Source organism: Nicotiana tabacum, chromosome 18 (genome assembly GCF_000715075.1).
Source record: "Nicotiana tabacum cultivar K326 chromosome 18, ASM71507v2, whole genome shotgun sequence".
In the NCBI taxonomy this organism is placed as follows: Eukaryota; Viridiplantae; Streptophyta; class Magnoliopsida; order Solanales; family Solanaceae; genus Nicotiana; species Nicotiana tabacum.
This window is the reverse complement of record NC_134097.1, coordinates 134765589-134782979: the sequence shown is the minus strand read 5'-3', so window position 1 is coordinate 134782979 and position 17391 is coordinate 134765589. Positions and strand designations below refer to the sequence as shown.

Below are 17391 nucleotides of genomic sequence, written 5' to 3'. Positions count from 1 at the left end.
CATAGTCAGGTTCCAATTTCCAAATGAAGAAGTCTTAGAGTGGAAGGGTAGTTTAGCATCGCTTGTAGGTAAGTTTATTTCTTACCTTAAGGCACAACGAATGATCGGTAAGGGGTGTCTCACCTATTTGGCTCACATCATTAATCCAGAATCAGAACCACCAACTCTTCAGTCTGTGCTAGTTGTTAGAGAATTTCTAGAAGTTTTTCCAGATGACCTTCCCAGACTTCCTCCTGAAAGAAACATAGACTTTGGCATTGATCTCATGCCAGACATTCAACCCATATCTATACCTCCTTATAGGATGACTCCAGCAGAACTTAATGAGTTGAGAGAACACTTGAAATACCTCCTTCACAAGGGCTTCATCAGGCCGAGTGTTTCACCGTGGGGTATCTCGGTCCTGTTTGTCAAGAAGAAAGATGGGTTTCTTAGAATGTGCGTCGACTATCGGCAGTTGAATAAAGTTACCATTAAGAACAAGTACCCACTGCCAAAAATTGATGATTTATTTGATCAACTTCAGGGTGTGAAGTACTTTTCGAAAATAGACTTGAGGTCGGGGTACCATCAGTTGAGAATAAGGGAAGAAGATATATCTAACAGCCTTTTAAACTTGCTACGAGCACTATGAATTTCTAGTGATGTCCTCCGGGTTGACAAATGCTCCAGCTGCATTCATGGACCTCATGAACCGAGTTTTCAAGCCATTCCTTGATACCTTTATCATCGTGTTTATAGACGATATTTTGGTATACTCTAAGAGAAAGGATGAGCATGCCAAACACCTCAGAATAGCCTTGCAGACCTTGAAGGAGAATGAGCTTTATGCCAAGTTTTGAAAATGTGAGTTCTGGTTGCAATCAGTGGCATTCTTAGGCCACATGGTATCTAGTGAAGGAATAAAAGTAGACCCTCAGAAGACAGAAGTAGTCAAGAACTGGCCTAGGCCGACAACGCCAATTGAAATCAGGAGTTTCTTGGAGTTAGCTGGCTACTATAGAAGGTTTGTAGAGGGGTTTTCTTCACTTGCAGCTCCATTAACTAAGTTGACCCAGAAAGCAGTTAAGTTCCAGTGGTCAGACGCTTGTGAGCAGAGTTTTCAAGAGTTAAAGAAGAGGTTGACCACTACACATGTATTAACCTTGCCGACAGGTTCGGGTGGGTTCACAGTATATTGTGATGCCTCCAGAGTTGGTCTCGGTTGTGTTCTTATACAAAAATAAAAAGTTATTGCTTATGCTTCCAGACAGTTAAAGAATCATGAAAATAACTACCCCACACACGGCATAGAGCTTGCAATACTGGTGTTTGCATTAAAGATAGGGCGACACTACCTTTATGGCAAGCATTCTGAAATGTTTACAGACCACAAAAGCCTCCATTACATTTTCAAGAAAAAAAAATTAAATTCGAGACAGAGAAGGTGGCTCGAGCTATTGAAAGATTATGACATCAATATCCTTTATCACCCCGGCAAAGCTAATGTGGTAGCCGATGCAATTAGTAGGAAGTCAATGGGTGTCTTGGCCCATCTTGCAGTGCAAAAGCGAACTTTGGGTCAAGAAATTCAAAAACTGGCAAATGACGGAATTAGACCGAAGAAGGAGGTATAGATGCTTATGCCTTAGCGGAATCCTCTATAGTTGTGCATGTTAAGGCTAAGCAAGACGAAGATCCGTACTTAGTGAAGTTAAAAGAAGGAGTTAGAAACAAAGAAATCACTACTTTCACTCTAGGAAGTGACAGAGTTTTGAAGTTGAATGATCGGTTATGTATGGCTGATATAGATGGGCTTAGGAAAGCCATAATGGAAGAAGCTCACAGTTCGAGGTACTCTGTCTACCCAAGTGCTACCAAAATGTATCTGGACTTGAAAGTATTGTATCAGTGGAAAGGCATGAAGAAGCAAGTAGCAGAACATGTGGCTAAATGTTTGAATTGCCAGCAAGTCAAAGCCGAGCATCAGAGGCCTGGTGGCCTAGCTCAAGATATAGAAATACCACAGTGGAAATGAGAGATGATTAATATGGATTTCTTAGTAGATCTACCCCGCACATACCGTAAGCATGATTCAATTTGGGTTATTTTAGACCGATTGACAAAATGCGTGTATTTTCTACCAGTAAAGACGACAGATTCCGCAGAGCAGTATGCGCAATTGTACATCAAAGAAATAGTCCGATTGCATGGTACTCCAATTTCAATCATATCTGACAGAGGCCCTCAATTCACAGTGCATTTTTGGCAAGCATTTCAGAAAAGATTAGGTACCAAGGTCAATTTGAGCATCGCTTTCCATCCACAAACCAATGGTCATGTAGAAATAACCATTCAGACTCTCGAAGATATGTTGCGTGCGTGTGTTATAGATTTTGGAGGTAATTGGGATGATCACTTGCAACTTATAGAATTTGCTTACAATAACATCTATCAGACCAGTATTGGTATGGCTCCATATGAAGCGTTGTATGGGCGGAGATGTAGGTCTCCAGTGGATTGGTTTGAACCAGCAGAGCTGCCATTGATTGGTCCAGAGTTTGTTTGTGAGGCCTTGGAGAAAGTTCAACTAATTAAAGAAAGACTTAAAGTGGCTCAGAGTCGTCAAAAGTCTTATTCTAACAAGAGGCATCATGAGTTAGAGTTCATGGTTGATGATAAGGCGTTTTTGAAAGTTTCACCAATGAAAGGAGTTATGAGGTTTGGTAAGAAATGAAAACTTAGCCCTAGATTTATCGGACCTTATGAAATTCTAGAAAAGAAAGGAAACATGGCTTATAAACTAGCGCTACCTGTTGAGTTGTCCTCTGTTCATCCTGTCTTTCATGTATCTATGCTTAGAAAGTACATTCATGATGAGTCACATATAATACCTGCCGATACCATAGAAATTAAAGAAGGCTTGACTTATGAAGAGGTACCTATAGAAATTCCCGATAGGCAAGTAAGAAAGTTGAGAACAAAAGATTTAGCATCGGTAAAAGTTTTGTGGAGTAATCATGATTCAAAAGAGGCTACGTGGGAGGTCGAGGAAGATATGAGAAAGAAATATCCATATTTATTTGAGGAAAAATGTATGTGAACCTAAGTTTGGTTTGACATTTATATTTATTTATTAAATACAAGTTAGCAAGTGTTTCTGTCCTTCCTAGATTATACTTAGTTGTTGTAGTAATTTAGTTTATGCCGTAGTATATTTAATTCATTAAAGTGATTTACTTGTGCTAGAGTTGTTGTGCTTTAGATTCTTGTAATTAGTTATTGTGGTACCTCCTTGCCGGAGTGTGAGTAATTAATTTATGAGCTGCTTATGGTGCCTATGAATGACCTGTTATGGTATATCCGGTTGTTGTTGATGTGGTTGTGGTATTTGTGACAGAGATATTTTTTTGGATAGTCCAATTTACAAGGAAAAATCTACCGAAATTTTTGAAAATTTAGGGAGTTAGCTAAACTTTTGAGTCCGTTGGAAGAGTCAGTAGTGCTAAAAAAATTTAAGAGGTTCAAGGACCTAAGGAATGATTTTTAGCTTAAGAAAAAGGCCCTAGCAATATTCGAGGACGAATGTTTTTAAGGAGGGAAGATTGTAACACTCCTCAAATTATAAAAGTTTCGAGACACGCTAACTATAGAACTAAATTATTACTATTTTTATTATTTTTATCTTGCCTATAGTAAAATATATATATATATATAATTGGATATACAATTAGAAAAATATACATACTTAAATAATTGGATATATAATTAGAGGAATATTAATAATTTTAATGTTAGTAATTACTAAAAGTATGTATAATTAAATGCTACTCAAGTCATTAAAAAAAGAAAAAAAAAAGGGGGAGCACATGCCAAGTAAGCCCATAAAGGGCTGTTGGATCAAACATAATAGCCTCACTGAGGCATGAATACCTTACCAGAAGCAAATGGAATTAACATTCTGTTTGCTCGAGAAATAGAGACAACAACTATTCACGCGGGGCAACGAAAATTTTAGGGTTCTTCATAACTCACTTTTTTTACTCAGGTATATAAAATTTCCTATTCTCAATTACCCTACAGTAGTAATAGGTAAAAGTTGAATAGTTAATTCTCTTCATTCTCCATATCAACAATAAATTTCATGTTTAGGTGTGAAATATTAAAATTGATTAAAATGCACTGGTTATTGTAGAATCAATTGTTTGACTGCTGTCAATTGGACTGGGACTTGCGTATTAGCTCGAGAAGTTTTGAGGTGAATTGATATAACCCTTTACCAAAGTGGTTTAACTCGCAAAAGTATGCATACAAGATGTTTGATGAATTGGCTAAAAGAGTGAATATGTACTTAATTGAAGTGAGTGAGTTTCTATTAGCTTAGAACTATTTTAGTTAAAGTTAGATGATTTATTTTGATATATGTGCATAAATTTTCATATTTTTGTGTTATTTTTATATGCCATTTTCATGTTGAAAATTCATGAAAAACCAAGAATATTTAGAAATAATTTTGAATGTTTATTTCATTCTTTTGCCATACCTTGCATTTAAGAATTCAAGAATAAGTATGTTTGAAAGATTTAGACTTGAAAAGTCACAAGAAGAAGTTTTAGAAAGAAAAGATTTTTGAGAGTATCATTTATTCTGAGAAGGGGTCATCGTCCAGGCCGAGAGTCCTGACCAAGGCGTTGACTTTCTGAAACTACTTGTGCCAAAGTAGGGAGCACACGAGCTGAGGGTCTCGTTGCTGAGAATTCACTTAGCTAGGCTAAGGTATGATATATGAGCGCTGAGAAGCATGAAGAGAGTGACACCTAGTGGATTGGACCTATTCGATCAGGTTGGGATCGAACCTGTGCCAATCACACGGTGACTAAGACAGAAATAGGTCAGAATAGTTGGAACTCCCAAAGTATAAAGAGAAGTATTTTTTTGAAAAAGAAAAGAATTTCTCTTAGAATATTCATAAATTGCTAGTATGCAATTATTTTAGAATTATTCTTATAAGCTTTATGTTTTACATGCATTTAGAACCTTTGCTCGTAATGTATATGTTAGTAAAGTTTCGCCCCCTGTTGTTGAGACTCAATGAGTACAATGGATGGTACTGACGTTCTCTTTTGGGAATCTACGTTGGTCTGCGGTACAATGTAGGAACCGGATTTGTAGGCGAGCAGGCTACGAGTTAGGACTTCCTTCCCTTCCAGTGCTATTGGTGAGCTCCGCTTTTGTTCGTGGAATATTCCTTAGAGTCATTTTTATTTAGCTATTTCTTTGTTTACTTAGAGAACTGACCAGAAAATCTCATGTCCTGAGCAGTGTGTCAGTTTATCAGTAGAGGCTTCATAGACATAGTTTTGGGTTAAGATTCAGATGTTTTTTATAATAACTTACCAGTAATTCAGTAGTACTACGAATAAAGTTTTGGAGTTGATTTATTTAAATATTTAAATTAATCAAAAGTATTTGGTTAGAGTATTGCCTTGTTGCATATAAAATTTGGAGTTATAATAGATTTGATAAGCAGAGATGATTCGCCCGATCATGTTTAGTGATCAAGTGCCGGTCCCGTCTTGTTCAGAAAATGAGTCGTGACAACTTCAACTCCAACTCAAATTTTGTCTCCATCCTCTTGTATAAATAATCCCCATTCCATGAGCATTTTCATCAACCATAACCATTATCTATTCAGGTATCAAAGGTCTCTAAATTTCTACTATACTTTCTTGTTTCCAATCTTGGAGAAAAAAAGAACAATGCTTAGCGCTAAGAAACTTATCAAAATGGCTAGGAAATGGCAGAAGTTTGCAGCCATGCAGAGGAAGAAGATTTCACTTCCAAGAAATGGCAATGCTGCAGATAGTTGTAGTACATCTTCATCTTTTCCAACCGGTAAAGGCCAGTTTGTAGTGTACACAGCTGATCAAAAGCGCTTTGTGATTCCATTGGCTTATCTGGAAAATGAGATCATTTTGCAACTTTTAAACATGTCTGAAGAAGAGTTCGGGCTGCCAAGTGGAGACCCTATTACATTACCATGTGATTCAGCATTCATGGACTACATCATTTCACTAATCAAGAAAGGTGCAACTGCTGGAGATCTTCGTAAAACATTGATCCTCTCAATTAATTCATGTTGCTGTTCAACTTCTTTGCATCAAGAATGGGGAAAGCAGCAGCTCCTTGTTTATTAATCACGATCATTATCTTTAGTAAATGATAGCTCAAAATAGATTGTATAGCAGGTGAAAAAGTAGGCAGTTGAAAGTGTGTATTACTGATGGAATAGAGCTTTATCTGAAATTTGGCCACATTTATCGTTTTCAATCTCAATTTTGTGAATGAGGACTTCTAGGTTCTCATCTTGAGCTGGCACTATTTACAGGAAACACTGTATTTTTTAATCCAAGTAGTCAACGTTGTGATCAAAACTTACAGATATATGAATCATGCCTAAGCAAGTCTTAATGACATGAAACTTAATCCGAAAGAGTTCAAAGGAAGTAAAATCATAAAAGTGTTCTGCTTCCACTGCAATTCAATCTCATACTTGATCGATAATAAAGCCATTGTTTACCCAACTAATTGAAATGCAATGTGAAAGCTCAATAGATCACCTTTCTCGTAAATCATACTTACCTCATCACCACTTGCATTTTAGTTTCTAGTAATAGATCATTCATATTCAAATATATAGTTTCTTTATTGTTAAGCATTTCTCCTCGGACTATTAAACCAAATCCAGCTTTTCAAATTATGCAGGTGACATGCTAAAAAATATATCAAGACATTGCATGTGCAATTGCAGTTAGAAAATGAAAGAAATATATCAACCTCTTTGCTTAAAATAGACAACTAGCCATGTCCACTAATCCTAAGGTCCCATATTAAACACCAGCACATGATTTTGCCTTGCTTACCTAACAGAGATGTCAACTTTAGCTACAATTCAAAGTCATTATGTTCCCTCAAATAGCGATGGTCACAATTTAAAGGTTACCTATCTACATGACAAAGCAGTCAGCAAATATGTTAAAAGAAACCACCAGGCAACTTGAACTTGCGATATTATAATTTGACTATTGACTTATCTTGTTCTGGATTGCAATATTCAGAAACACAGTAGTACCACCAGGAAAGTTTTCATGAGCCTTGAATGCTGGTTGCAGACTGATAATTTGACTTGACAAATTCAAAAACTACCAAAGTTCTGTTTTAGAGTTGACTATTGGCAAATGGCAGTTGTGAAAAGTCCTAACTCCTACATATGAGTGGATATCTCAAGTAACTAGGACTTGCACATTCTGTTGTCGACCAATGTGAAGAGGGGAAGAAACTGATCATCTTCGATAAATTCAAACAAACTTCATCCACATATTGAAGGCCCCATATCAACTTGGCCAACGGGCATCAGCACATGGCTTTGCCTTTGGTAGTTAGTGTCAAAAACTTTAACTCCAAATCAAATTCTGTCTCCAGCCTCCTGTATAAATAATCATCTTTCCATGAGCCTTTTCATCATCAACCACAAGCTTTATCTACTCAGCTATCAAAGCTCTCTATATTTCTTTTTAACTTTCTTGTTCTCAGTCTTCCAGAGAAAAGAACAATGTTAAGTGCTAAGAAACTCATCAAGATGGCCAGGAAATGGCAGAAGTTTGCAGCCACGCAGAGGAAGAGGATTTCACTTCCAAGAAATGGCGATGATGCAGGCAGTTGTAGTACATCTTCATCTTCTATAGCCGGAAAAGGCCAATTTGTAGTTTATACAACTGATCAAAGGCGCTTTGTCATTCCATTGGCTTACCTGGAAAATGAGGTCATTTTGCAACTTCTAAACATGTCCGAAGCAGAGTTTGGGCTGCCAAGTGGTGGCCCTATTACATTACCATGTGATTCAGCATTCATGGATTACATTGTTTCACTAATCAAGAAAGGTGCAGCTGCGGGAGATCTTCAGAAAGCATTGCTCCTCTCAGTTACTTCGTGTTGTTGTTCAACTTCTTCTTTGCACCAAGAATGGGGAAACCAGCAGCTTCTTGTTTATTGATTCATGATCACAATCTTTAGTAATTGATAGCTCAAAATAGATTGTATAGCAGGTGAAAAGAAGGCAATTGAAAGTGTATATTACATATGAAATAGAACTTTATCTGAAATTTAGCCACATTTATAGCTTTTAATCTCAATTTTGTGAGTGAGAACTTCTAGATTATCATCTTTGGCTGGTGCTATTTACAGGAAACACTTATTTTTTAATCCAAGTAGTCAACTTTGTGATCAAAACATAAAGATATATGGATCATGGCCATGCAAGTCTTAATGGCATGAAACTTTTTTCTAAAGAGTTCAAATGAAGTAAAATCATAAAAGTGTTCCGCTTCTACTGCAATTAAATCTCATATTTGATCGATTTAGATTAATAATGAAGCCATTGTTTGCACAATCAACTGGAATGCGATATGAAAGCTCAATAGTTCACTTTGCTCGTACATCATACTTAACTCATCACCACTTGCATTTTAGTTTCTACTAATTGGTCATTCATATTCAAATATATTGTGGTGAAGATGTACATTATCTTTCAGGCACAAATGTTTCTGAATCTAGTTAGTGGCTTCTTTGTTGTTAAGAATATCAATTAATCCTCCGAGCTCTTCTCAGCCTATTAAACCAATGCCAACTTTTCAAATCTGCTGGTGACATGATCATGTGGATTCACCAATGCCAACCTTAGATAGGCTTTGAGTTGCAGTTGAAGCTTTTGGAACTATTCACCAAAGTCAAAGCCATGTGGTGATGCCTGTTGGTAATGTTTGATATGGGGTCATTTAGATTGTGGATAAAGCTAGTTTGAATCATAAATGATGTGTTTCTCCCTGTCTTCTCTTTGGTAGAAAGAAGACATTTTTTGGTCAAAATTCAATTCTTTTGGTCAAGTTAGGAGAGCTAATACCCAAGGTTATGATAAAAGGTGTAGGGCTTTCTGTTTTGAAATAATTTGGCCTGATAAACAACATTACCAAATGCTTGTCATTCAGTATGAAGGCATTTCCATGTGTGCAACATGTGGTATTGTTGTTGTAGTTGGGCTTACCAAAAGCTTTCCTAATCTTTCACCAGTAAATATCAGGATGTCTTATGACATTATTTTTTATATGTACACATCCAATTTTTCAAAACTTTTCTTTCTTTTCACTCTAATAGACAGAGAAAATAATCCTATAGAATCATGGCTATCTGCATCCTTTGTATAATTAATTATTGGCTGCAGAAACTAGAATTACTTACAGCTCTCATCACCTGCCCTATGTGGTTGTAGATTGAACTGCCTCATTATACAAAGTTCCTAAGTCGATCAATGTATATAATACATTAGAACAACAAATACCACAATAACAAACCCAGTGGAGTCCCACAAGTGGGGTCTGGGAGGGTAGTGTGTACGCAGGCCTTACCCCTACCCTTAGAGTTAGAGGTGTTGTTTTGGATAGACCCTCGGCTCAAGAAGATGAAAAGCAACACCAGAGACAAGAAATATCAACAACAAAGGCCGGAAAGATAATAACAACAATCTAAGAACCACAAAAATAGTGGGAAGGAAACTTGTTTCAATATTTTGTTTCAGTGTGTATGTCTAATTAATGCCTAAGGATTTTCATCATTATACATTTGGATATGAATGACTTGTTGATAGAAACTAAAATCCAAATGGAGCTGGGATAAGTATGAGGTATGACCAGTTAACCGTTGAGCTTTTTCATAACATTCCAAATGATTGCTGCAATCTGCAGCTTCCTTTTCAATCTAGTGTTATCAAGTATGAGATTTTGCTGCAGTTAAAGGGGAACACTTCTATTATTTCACTTCATTTGCTCTTTTGAGTTAATTTTCATATCAGCAAGACTTGTGTGGACATTACTCGTATATCTGAAAGTCTTGACCGACAAAGTTGACTATTCAGATAAAACAATAAGTGTATTTCTGTAAATAGTGCCAGATCAAGATGAGAATCTAAAAGTCCTCAATCACCAAATTGGATATAAATCTAAATCTGGTTAAATTCAGATAAAACTCTACTGCATTTACACTCTTTCATTTGCCTACTTTTCATCTGTTTTGGTCTATCATTTACTAAAGATAAATGATCATGAATATGCTGTACACTTGTTGAATATCATGAATCTGTAACAAAACTTATGATGGTCAGGTCAATAAACTAGCAATTGTGTGTTTCTTTGTTCCCGTAGGCACGTAGCTGATGAGCATCGACTGGAAGCAACCGATACAAGCAAAGCATTCAGAAGATCTACAGCTACTCCTTTTCTGATGAGTGTTATGATGTAGTTCATGAAAGCGGCATCACATGGTAATGTAATAGGGCCATCAGTTGGGAGTCCAAACTCATCTTCAGACATGTTCAGTAGTTGTATGATTACCTGATTTTGAAGATAAGCCAAAGGAACCACAAAGCGCTTTTGATCAGCCGTATAAACCACAAAATGCCCTTTGTCAACTACAACAGATGGCGTGCTACAACTATCAGCATCATGTTCATTGGATCTTGAAAAAGTAATTCTCTTCCTCTGCATTGCTGCAAACTTCTGCCATTTCTTGGCCATCTTGATGAGTCTCTTAGCACTGATCATTGTTTGACAGTAAAAATTAGATAATTGACAACTTTGAAGGAAACTGACAATGCTTGTCTTGGATGATGTAAAGGCTCATAAATAGGTTTAAATTTAAAAGAGGCTGGAGATAGGCTTTGAGTTGCAGCTGAAGATTTTGCAGCTAATCACCAGACAAAGCAATGTGGTAATGCCTGTTGATAATGTTGATATGGGCTCTTTGAGTGTAGATGATCATAGGTTTTTTCTTGTATTCCCTTTGGTAGACAGAAAACATTTGTTAATTATACATGAGAGTCTCACCATTGCCAGCACATGGTTTTCTTTCACCAGCAAAACAGAATCTACCACTGAAAAGTCATAACTACTGCCACTGTTCAAAAGTCCTACATATGAGTTGATATCATAACTAACATGTCTATTCTGTTGTTATCAGCCGAAGCAAAGAAAGGAAGAAACTTTATCATCTTTCGAACATTTCAAACTAGCTTCATCCACAAATTTAAGGCCCCATATCGACATGGCCAACAGGCATCAGCACATGGGTTTGCCTTGGTGGTTAGTGGCAAAAACTTCAGCTCCAACTCAAATTCTGTCTCCATCCTGTTGTATAAATAAACCCCATTCCATGAGCATTTTCATCATCAACCACAACCATTATCTATTCAGTTATCAAAGGGTCTCTAAATACCTACTTTACTTTCTTGTTTCCAATCTTTTGGAGAGAACAATGCTCAGTGCTAAGAAACTCATCAAGATGGCTAGGAAATGGCAGAAGTTTGCATCCATGCAGAAGAAGAGGATTTCACTTCCAAGAAATGAAAATGATGTAGACGGTTGTAGTACATCTTCATCTTTTACAGCAGGTAAAGGCCAGTTTGTAGTTTATACAACTGATCAACGCCGCTTTGTGATTCCATTGGCTTATCTGGAAAATGAGGTCATTTTGCAACTTTTAAACATGTCTGAAGAAGAGTTTGGACTGCCAAGTGGAGGCCCTATTACATTACCATGTGATTCAGCATTCATGGACTACATCATTTCACTAATCAAGAAAGGTGCAGCTGCTGGAGATCTTCACAAAGCATTGCTCCTCTCAGTTACTTCATGTTGTTGTTCAATTTCTTCTTCGCACCAACAATGGGGAAAGCAGCAGCTCCTTGTTTATTAGTCATGATCATTATCTTTAGTAAATAATAGCTCCAAACAGATTGTATAGCATGTGAAAAGTAGGCACGTGAAATTGTGTATTACAGATGGAATATAACTTTATCTGAATTTTGACCAGATTTATACCTCTCATTCAATTTTCAGTTGGTGATTGAGAACTTTTAGATTCTCATCTTGGTGTGGCACTATTTACAGGAAACACTTATTTCTTATCCGAATAGTCAACTTTATTGATCAAAACTTACAGACATAAGATTCATGTCCATGCAATCGCTTGATGACATGAAAACTAACTTGAAAGGGTTCAAATGAAGTGAAATAGTAGAAACGTTTCACTTCCACTGCAGTTAAATCTCATACTTAATCGATTTAGATCAATAATGAAGCCATTGTTTACACAACTAACTGAAATGCAATAAGAAATCTCAATAGTTCACTTTGCTCGTACATCATACTTACCTCATCACCACTTGCATTTTAGTTTCTAGTAACAGGTCATTCATATTCAAATATATAGTGGTGAAGATTGTAATGCATTATCTTTCAGGTACAGATGTTCCTAAGTCTAGTTAGTGGCTTCTTTGTTGTTAAGAATATCGATTAATCCTGCGGGCTCTCCTCAGCCTATTGAACCAAAGCCTATGCTGGTGACATGATAAAAAATATATCAAGACATTGCATGTGCAATTGCAGTTGGCCATAATATCTGGACTCATTGTTTAGAGAAACCACCTAGCAGAAACCAAGTGGGTTCAGCTGCATAGAAATAAGGTTGTAAATTTACTACTTTAACTTGGCTCTAGAAAATGGAAGAAATATATCAACCTCTTTGCTTAAAATGGACAACTAGCCATGTCCACTAATCCTAAGGTTCCATATTAAATAGCAGCACATGATTTTGCCTTGCCTACCTGATAGAGATGTTAATTTTAGCTACAATTCAAAGTCATTATGTAAAATCAAATAGCCATTGTCACTATTTAAAGGTTCCCTACCTACATGACAAAGCAGTTAGCAAAACATGGTTTTGCCTTTCACCAGCAAAACATAAATCTATCACTGAAAATTCATTTATTCATTTAAAGATCTCAAACTATTGGCACTTATGAGAATCCTAGATATGAGTTGATAACATACCTAACACTTCCATTCTGTTGTTGAGTAAACTGAAGAAAGGAAGAAACTTATCATCTTCCATACATTTAAACTAGCTTCATTCACAAATTTAAGGCCCCATATCAACCTAGCCAACAGGCATCAGCACATGGCTTTGCCTTGGGTGGTTAGTGGCAAACACTTCAGCTCCAACCTCTTGTATAAATAACACCACTTCCACGAGCCATTTCATCATCAAGAACAAGCATTATCAATTCAGCTATCAAAAGTCTCTAAATATCTACTTTACTTGTTTCCAATCTTCAAAGAAAAGAACAATGCTTAGTACTAAGAAGCTCATCAAAATGGCCAGGAGATGGAAGAGGTTTGCGGCCATGCAGAGGAAGAGAATTTCACTTCCAAGAAATGGCAGTGCTTCAGATAGTTGTAGTACATCTTCATCTTTTACAGCCGGTAAAGGCCAGTTTGTAGTTGATACAACTGATCAAAGACGCTTTGTAATTCCCTTGGATTTTCTGGAAAATGAGATTATTTTGGAACTTTTAAACTTGTCCGAAGAAGAGTTTGGGCTGCCAAGTGGTGGTCCTATTACATTACCATGTGATTCAGCTTTCATGGACTACATTATTTCAGTAATCAAGAAAGGTACAGCTGCTGTGGATCTTCACAAAGCATTGCTCCTCTCAGTTACTTCATGTTGTTGTTCAACTTCTTCTTTGCACCAAGAATGGGGAAACCAGCAGCTTCTTGTTTATTAAGTCATGATCATTATTTTAGTGAATGATAGCTCAAAATAGATTGTATATAGCAGGTGAAAAGTAGGCAATTGAAACTGTGTATTACAGATGGAATAGAACTTTGTCTGAAATTTAACCAGATTTATAGATCTCGGTTTTTTAGTTTGATGATTGAAAACTTCTAGATTAATCTCATCTTGGGCTGTCACTATCCGAGTAGTCAACTTTTTCGATTAAAACTTACAGATAAATGAATTAAGCCCAGGCAAGTCTTAATGACACGAAAACTAACTTTAACGAGTTCAAATGGAGTGAATTCATAAAAGTGTACCCCTTCCATGGCATTAAACCTCATACTTAATCAATCTAGAATGAAAAAAAAGCAGCAGATAACAAGAATGTAATGATGTCCATCTCATTGAAGAAGTATTAGGCATGTGCCTAATAAGAGTTTTCTTTGGTTTGGTAGCCAACCTTGTTGACTTGGTTTGGTTGGTAGCCAACCTTGTTGAATTTCTTTGGTTTGGTAGCCAACTTTGTTGAATTGTGAAAAATGTGTGTAAATTGTCAAATATTGTAGGCTTTAGAGGGTGAAGCTTTGGCTATAAAAGGAGAGCTTCAACTCTCATTTCTTCACACCAACAAAGAGAGAAAGAAAGAGTGAGGTTTCACAGACAAGGTATAAGAAAATAGTCTGTGAGGAAAATAGAGAGTGAGCGATATTGTAGTGAGGTGAGAATATCAAAAGAGGGTTATTTCTTTTGAGTGTTGTAGTGGTCTTTGGAGTATTTACCTCCGACCTACAAAGTGTAAAATTCCTTACTATAGTGATATCAGTTGCTCCTCTCGGGGTCGTGGTTTTTTTTCCCTTATTCAGAAGGGTTTTCCACGTAAAAATCTTGGTGTCATTGTTACTCTTTTATTCTTGTTAATTACCGTATCTCGGTGCTACATTATTATTCCGCTTTATTACCGTGAATATTATTTTGGTAAGGGGTTTATTCCCAACAACTGGTATCAGAGCACAGGTTCTGCTCGTTCACTGAAATACTATTCACTGTCGGTAGTACTATACTTGGTGAAAAATAAAAATGTCCGGAGTAAAGTACGAGGTAGCAAAATTCAATGGAGATAACGGTTTCTCAACATGGCAAAGAAGGATGAGAGATCTGCTCATCCAACAAGGATTACACAAGGTTCTAGATGTTGATTCCAAAAAGCCTGATACCATGAAAGCTGAGGATTGGGCTGACTTGGATGAAAGAGCTGCTAGTGCAATCAGGTTGCACTTATCAGATGATGTGGTAAATAACATCATTGATGAAGACACTGCACGTGGAATTTGGACAAGGTTGGAAAGCCTATACATGTCCAAAACGCTGACAAATAAATTGTACCTGAAGAAGCAGTTATACGCCCTACACATGAGTGAAGGTACGAATTTTTTGTCACATTTAAATGTGTTTAACGGACTAATCACACAGCTTGCCAACCTCGGAGTGAAAATCGAGGAAGAAGATAAAGCCATCTTGCTATTGAACTCGTTGCCATCTTCGTACGATAATTTGGCAACAACCATCCTGCACGGTAAGACTACTATTGAGTTGAAAGATGTCACATCGGCTCTTCTACTCAATGAGAAGATGAGAAAGAAGCCTGAAAATCAAGGACAGGCTCTCATCACAGAAGGTAGAGGCAGGAGTTATCAAAGGAGTTCGAACAACTATGGTAGATCCGGAGCTCGTGGGAAGTCAAAGAACCGATCCAAATCAAGAGTCAGAAATTGCTACAACTGTAATCAACCAGGTCACTTCAAAAGAGATTGCCCAAATCCAAGGAAGGGCAAAGGTGAAACCAGTGGCCAGAAGAATGACGACAACACAGCCGCCATGGTGCAAAATAATGATAATGTTGTCCTCTTTATAAATGAGGAAGAGGAATGCATGCACCTGTCAGGTCCAGAGTCGGAATGGGTGGTTGACACAGCGGCATCTCACCATGCCACACCGGTAAGAGATCTTTTTTGCAGATATGTAGCAGGTGATTTCGGCACAGTGAAAATGGGTAACACAAGTTACTCAAAGATTGCGGGGATTGGTGACATTTGTATCAAGACAAATGTCGGATGCACATTGGTTCTAAAGGATGTGCGGCATGTACCTGATTTGCGGATGAACTTGATCTCGGGAATTGCTTTAGACCGAGATGGATACGAGAGCTATTTTGCAAATCAAAAGTGGAGACTCACTAAGGGATCATTGGTGATTGCAAAGGGAGTTGCTCGTGGCACGTTGTACAGGACAAATGCAGAAATATGCCAAGGTCAATTGAACGCGGCACAAGATGAGATTTCTGTAGATTTGTGGCACAAAAGAATGGGTCATATGAGCGAGAAGGGATTGCATATTCTTGCCAATAAATCACTCATTTCTTATGCCAAAGGTACAACGGTAAAACCTTGTGACTACTGTTTATTTGGTAAGCAGCATAGAGTCTCATTTCAGACATCGTCTGAAAGAAAATTGAATATACTTGATTTAGTATATTCTGATGTTTGCGGCCCAATGGAAATTGAATCAATGGGCGGTAACAAATATTTTGTTACTTTTATTGATGATGCTTCACGAAAATTATGGGTTTATATTTTGAAAACCAAAGATCAGGTGTTTCAAGTTTTCCAGAAGTTTCATGCTCTAGTAGAAAGGGAGACGGGTCGAAAGCTAAAGCGTCTCCGAAGTGACAATGGAGGTGAGTACACTTCAAGGGAATTTGAAGAGTATTGTTCAAGTCATGGGATCAGACATGAAAAGACAGTTCCTGGAACCCCACAGCACAATGGCGTAGCCGAGAGGATGAACCGCACCATTGTGGAGAAGGTGAGAAGCATGCTCAGAATGGCTAAACTGCCTAAGTCATTCTGGGGTGAAGCAGTTCAGACAGCCTGTTACCTGATCAATAGGAGTCCATCAGTTCCGTTGGCGTTTGAAATCCCAGAGAGAGTCTGGACCAACAAGGAGGTGTCCTACTCGCATCTGAAGGTGTTCGGTTGCAGAGCTTTTGCACATGTACCAAAAGAGCAGAGAACAAAGCTGGATGATAAATCTATTCCCTGCATATTTATCGGATATGGAGATGAAGAGTTCGGGTACAGACTGTGGGATCCTGTAAAGAAGAAGGTCATCAGAAGTAGAGATGTAGTCTTCCGAGAAAGTGAAGTTAGAACTGCTGCTGATATGTCAGAAAAGGCGAAGAATGGTATAATTCCTAACTTTGTTACTATTCCTTCTACTTCTAACAATCCCACAAGTGCAGAAAGTACGACCGACGAGGTTGCCGAGCAGGGGGAGCAACCTGGTGAGGTTATTGAGCAGGGGGAGCAACTTGATGAAGGTGTCGAGGAAGTGGAGCACCCCACTCAGGGAGAAGGACAACCTCAACCTCTGAGGAGATCAGAGAGGCCAAGGGTAGAGTCACGCAGGTACCCTTCCACAGAGTATGTCCTCATCAGTGATGAGGGGGAGCCAGAAAGTCTTAAGGAGGTGTTGTCCCATCCAGAAAAGAACCAGTGGATGAAAGCTATGCAAGAAGAGATGGAATCTCTCCAGAAAAATGGCACATACAAGCTGGTTGAACTTCCAAAGGGTAAAAGACCACTCAAATGCAAATGGGTCTTTAAACTCAAGAAAGATGGAGATGGCAAGCTGGTCAGATACAAAGCTCGATTGGTGGTTAAAGGCTTCGAACAGAAGAAAGGTATT

General features: G+C 37.7%; 4 protein-coding genes and 1 long non-coding RNA gene across 5 annotated transcripts; 4 read left to right on the top strand and 1 right to left on the bottom strand.

Moving 5' to 3' along the window:
* Window positions 1-3905: 3905 nt before the first annotated feature.
* LOC107781365 (uncharacterized) lies at window positions 3906-6375 on the top strand. The gene is made up of 3 exons (XR_012701804.1): window positions 3906-4027; window positions 4175-4237; window positions 5137-6375. It is a non-coding gene; the product is annotated as an uncharacterized LOC107781365 (long non-coding RNA).
* A 746-nt stretch (window positions 6376-7121) lies between these two features.
* On the top strand, window positions 7122-8290 carry LOC107781374 (auxin-responsive protein SAUR68-like). The gene has a single exon (XM_016602068.2). It carries the CDS (start codon window positions 7592-7594, stop codon window positions 8030-8032), a length of 441 nt encoding a protein of 146 aa, XP_016457554.1. The 5' UTR covers window positions 7122-7591; the 3' UTR covers window positions 8033-8290.
* Window positions 8291-10193: 1903 nt separating this feature from the next.
* Window positions 10194-11268, bottom strand: LOC107781401 (auxin-responsive protein SAUR64-like). Its single transcript, XM_016602099.2, has 4 exons — window positions 11231-11268; window positions 10914-10983; window positions 10782-10867; window positions 10194-10623 (listed from the first exon to the last, which is right to left on the bottom strand). The coding sequence occupies exons 1-4, from the start codon at window positions 11266-11268 to the stop codon at window positions 10194-10196; spliced, it is 624 nt and encodes a 207-aa protein (XP_016457585.2).
* A 99-nt stretch (window positions 11269-11367) lies between these two features.
* On the top strand, window positions 11368-11781 carry LOC107781392 (auxin-responsive protein SAUR68-like). Its single transcript, XM_016602087.2, has one exon. It carries the CDS (start codon window positions 11368-11370, stop codon window positions 11779-11781), a length of 414 nt encoding a protein of 137 aa, XP_016457573.2.
* A 1459-nt stretch (window positions 11782-13240) lies between these two features.
* On the top strand, window positions 13241-13654 carry LOC107781355 (auxin-responsive protein SAUR68-like). Its single transcript, XM_016602050.1, has one exon. The coding sequence runs from the start codon at window positions 13241-13243 to the stop codon at window positions 13652-13654; it is 414 nt and encodes a 137-aa protein (XP_016457536.1).
* Window positions 13655-17391: the final 3737 nt, after the last annotated feature.

Coding starts and splice junctions, on each gene's coding strand:
- LOC107781374 (XM_016602068.2), top strand. CDS start 7,592: ATGTTAAGTGCTAAGAAACTCATCAAGATGGCCAGGAAATGGCAGAAG.
- LOC107781401 (XM_016602099.2), bottom strand. CDS start 11,268: ATGGTTGTGGTTGATGATGAAAATGCTCATGGAATGGG. Junction 10,984..11,230: donor GAAAATGCTCATGGAATGGG/GTTTATTTATAC, acceptor ACTTTTGAACAG/TGGCAGTAGTTATGACTTTT. Junction 10,624..10,781: donor TTACCACATTGCTTTGTCTG/GTGATTAGCTGC, acceptor AACAATGATCAG/TGCTAAGAGACTCATCAAGA.
- LOC107781392 (XM_016602087.2), top strand. CDS start 11,368: ATGGCTAGGAAATGGCAGAAGTTTGCATCCATGCAGAAGAAGAGGATT.
- LOC107781355 (XM_016602050.1), top strand. CDS start 13,241: ATGGCCAGGAGATGGAAGAGGTTTGCGGCCATGCAGAGGAAGAGAATT.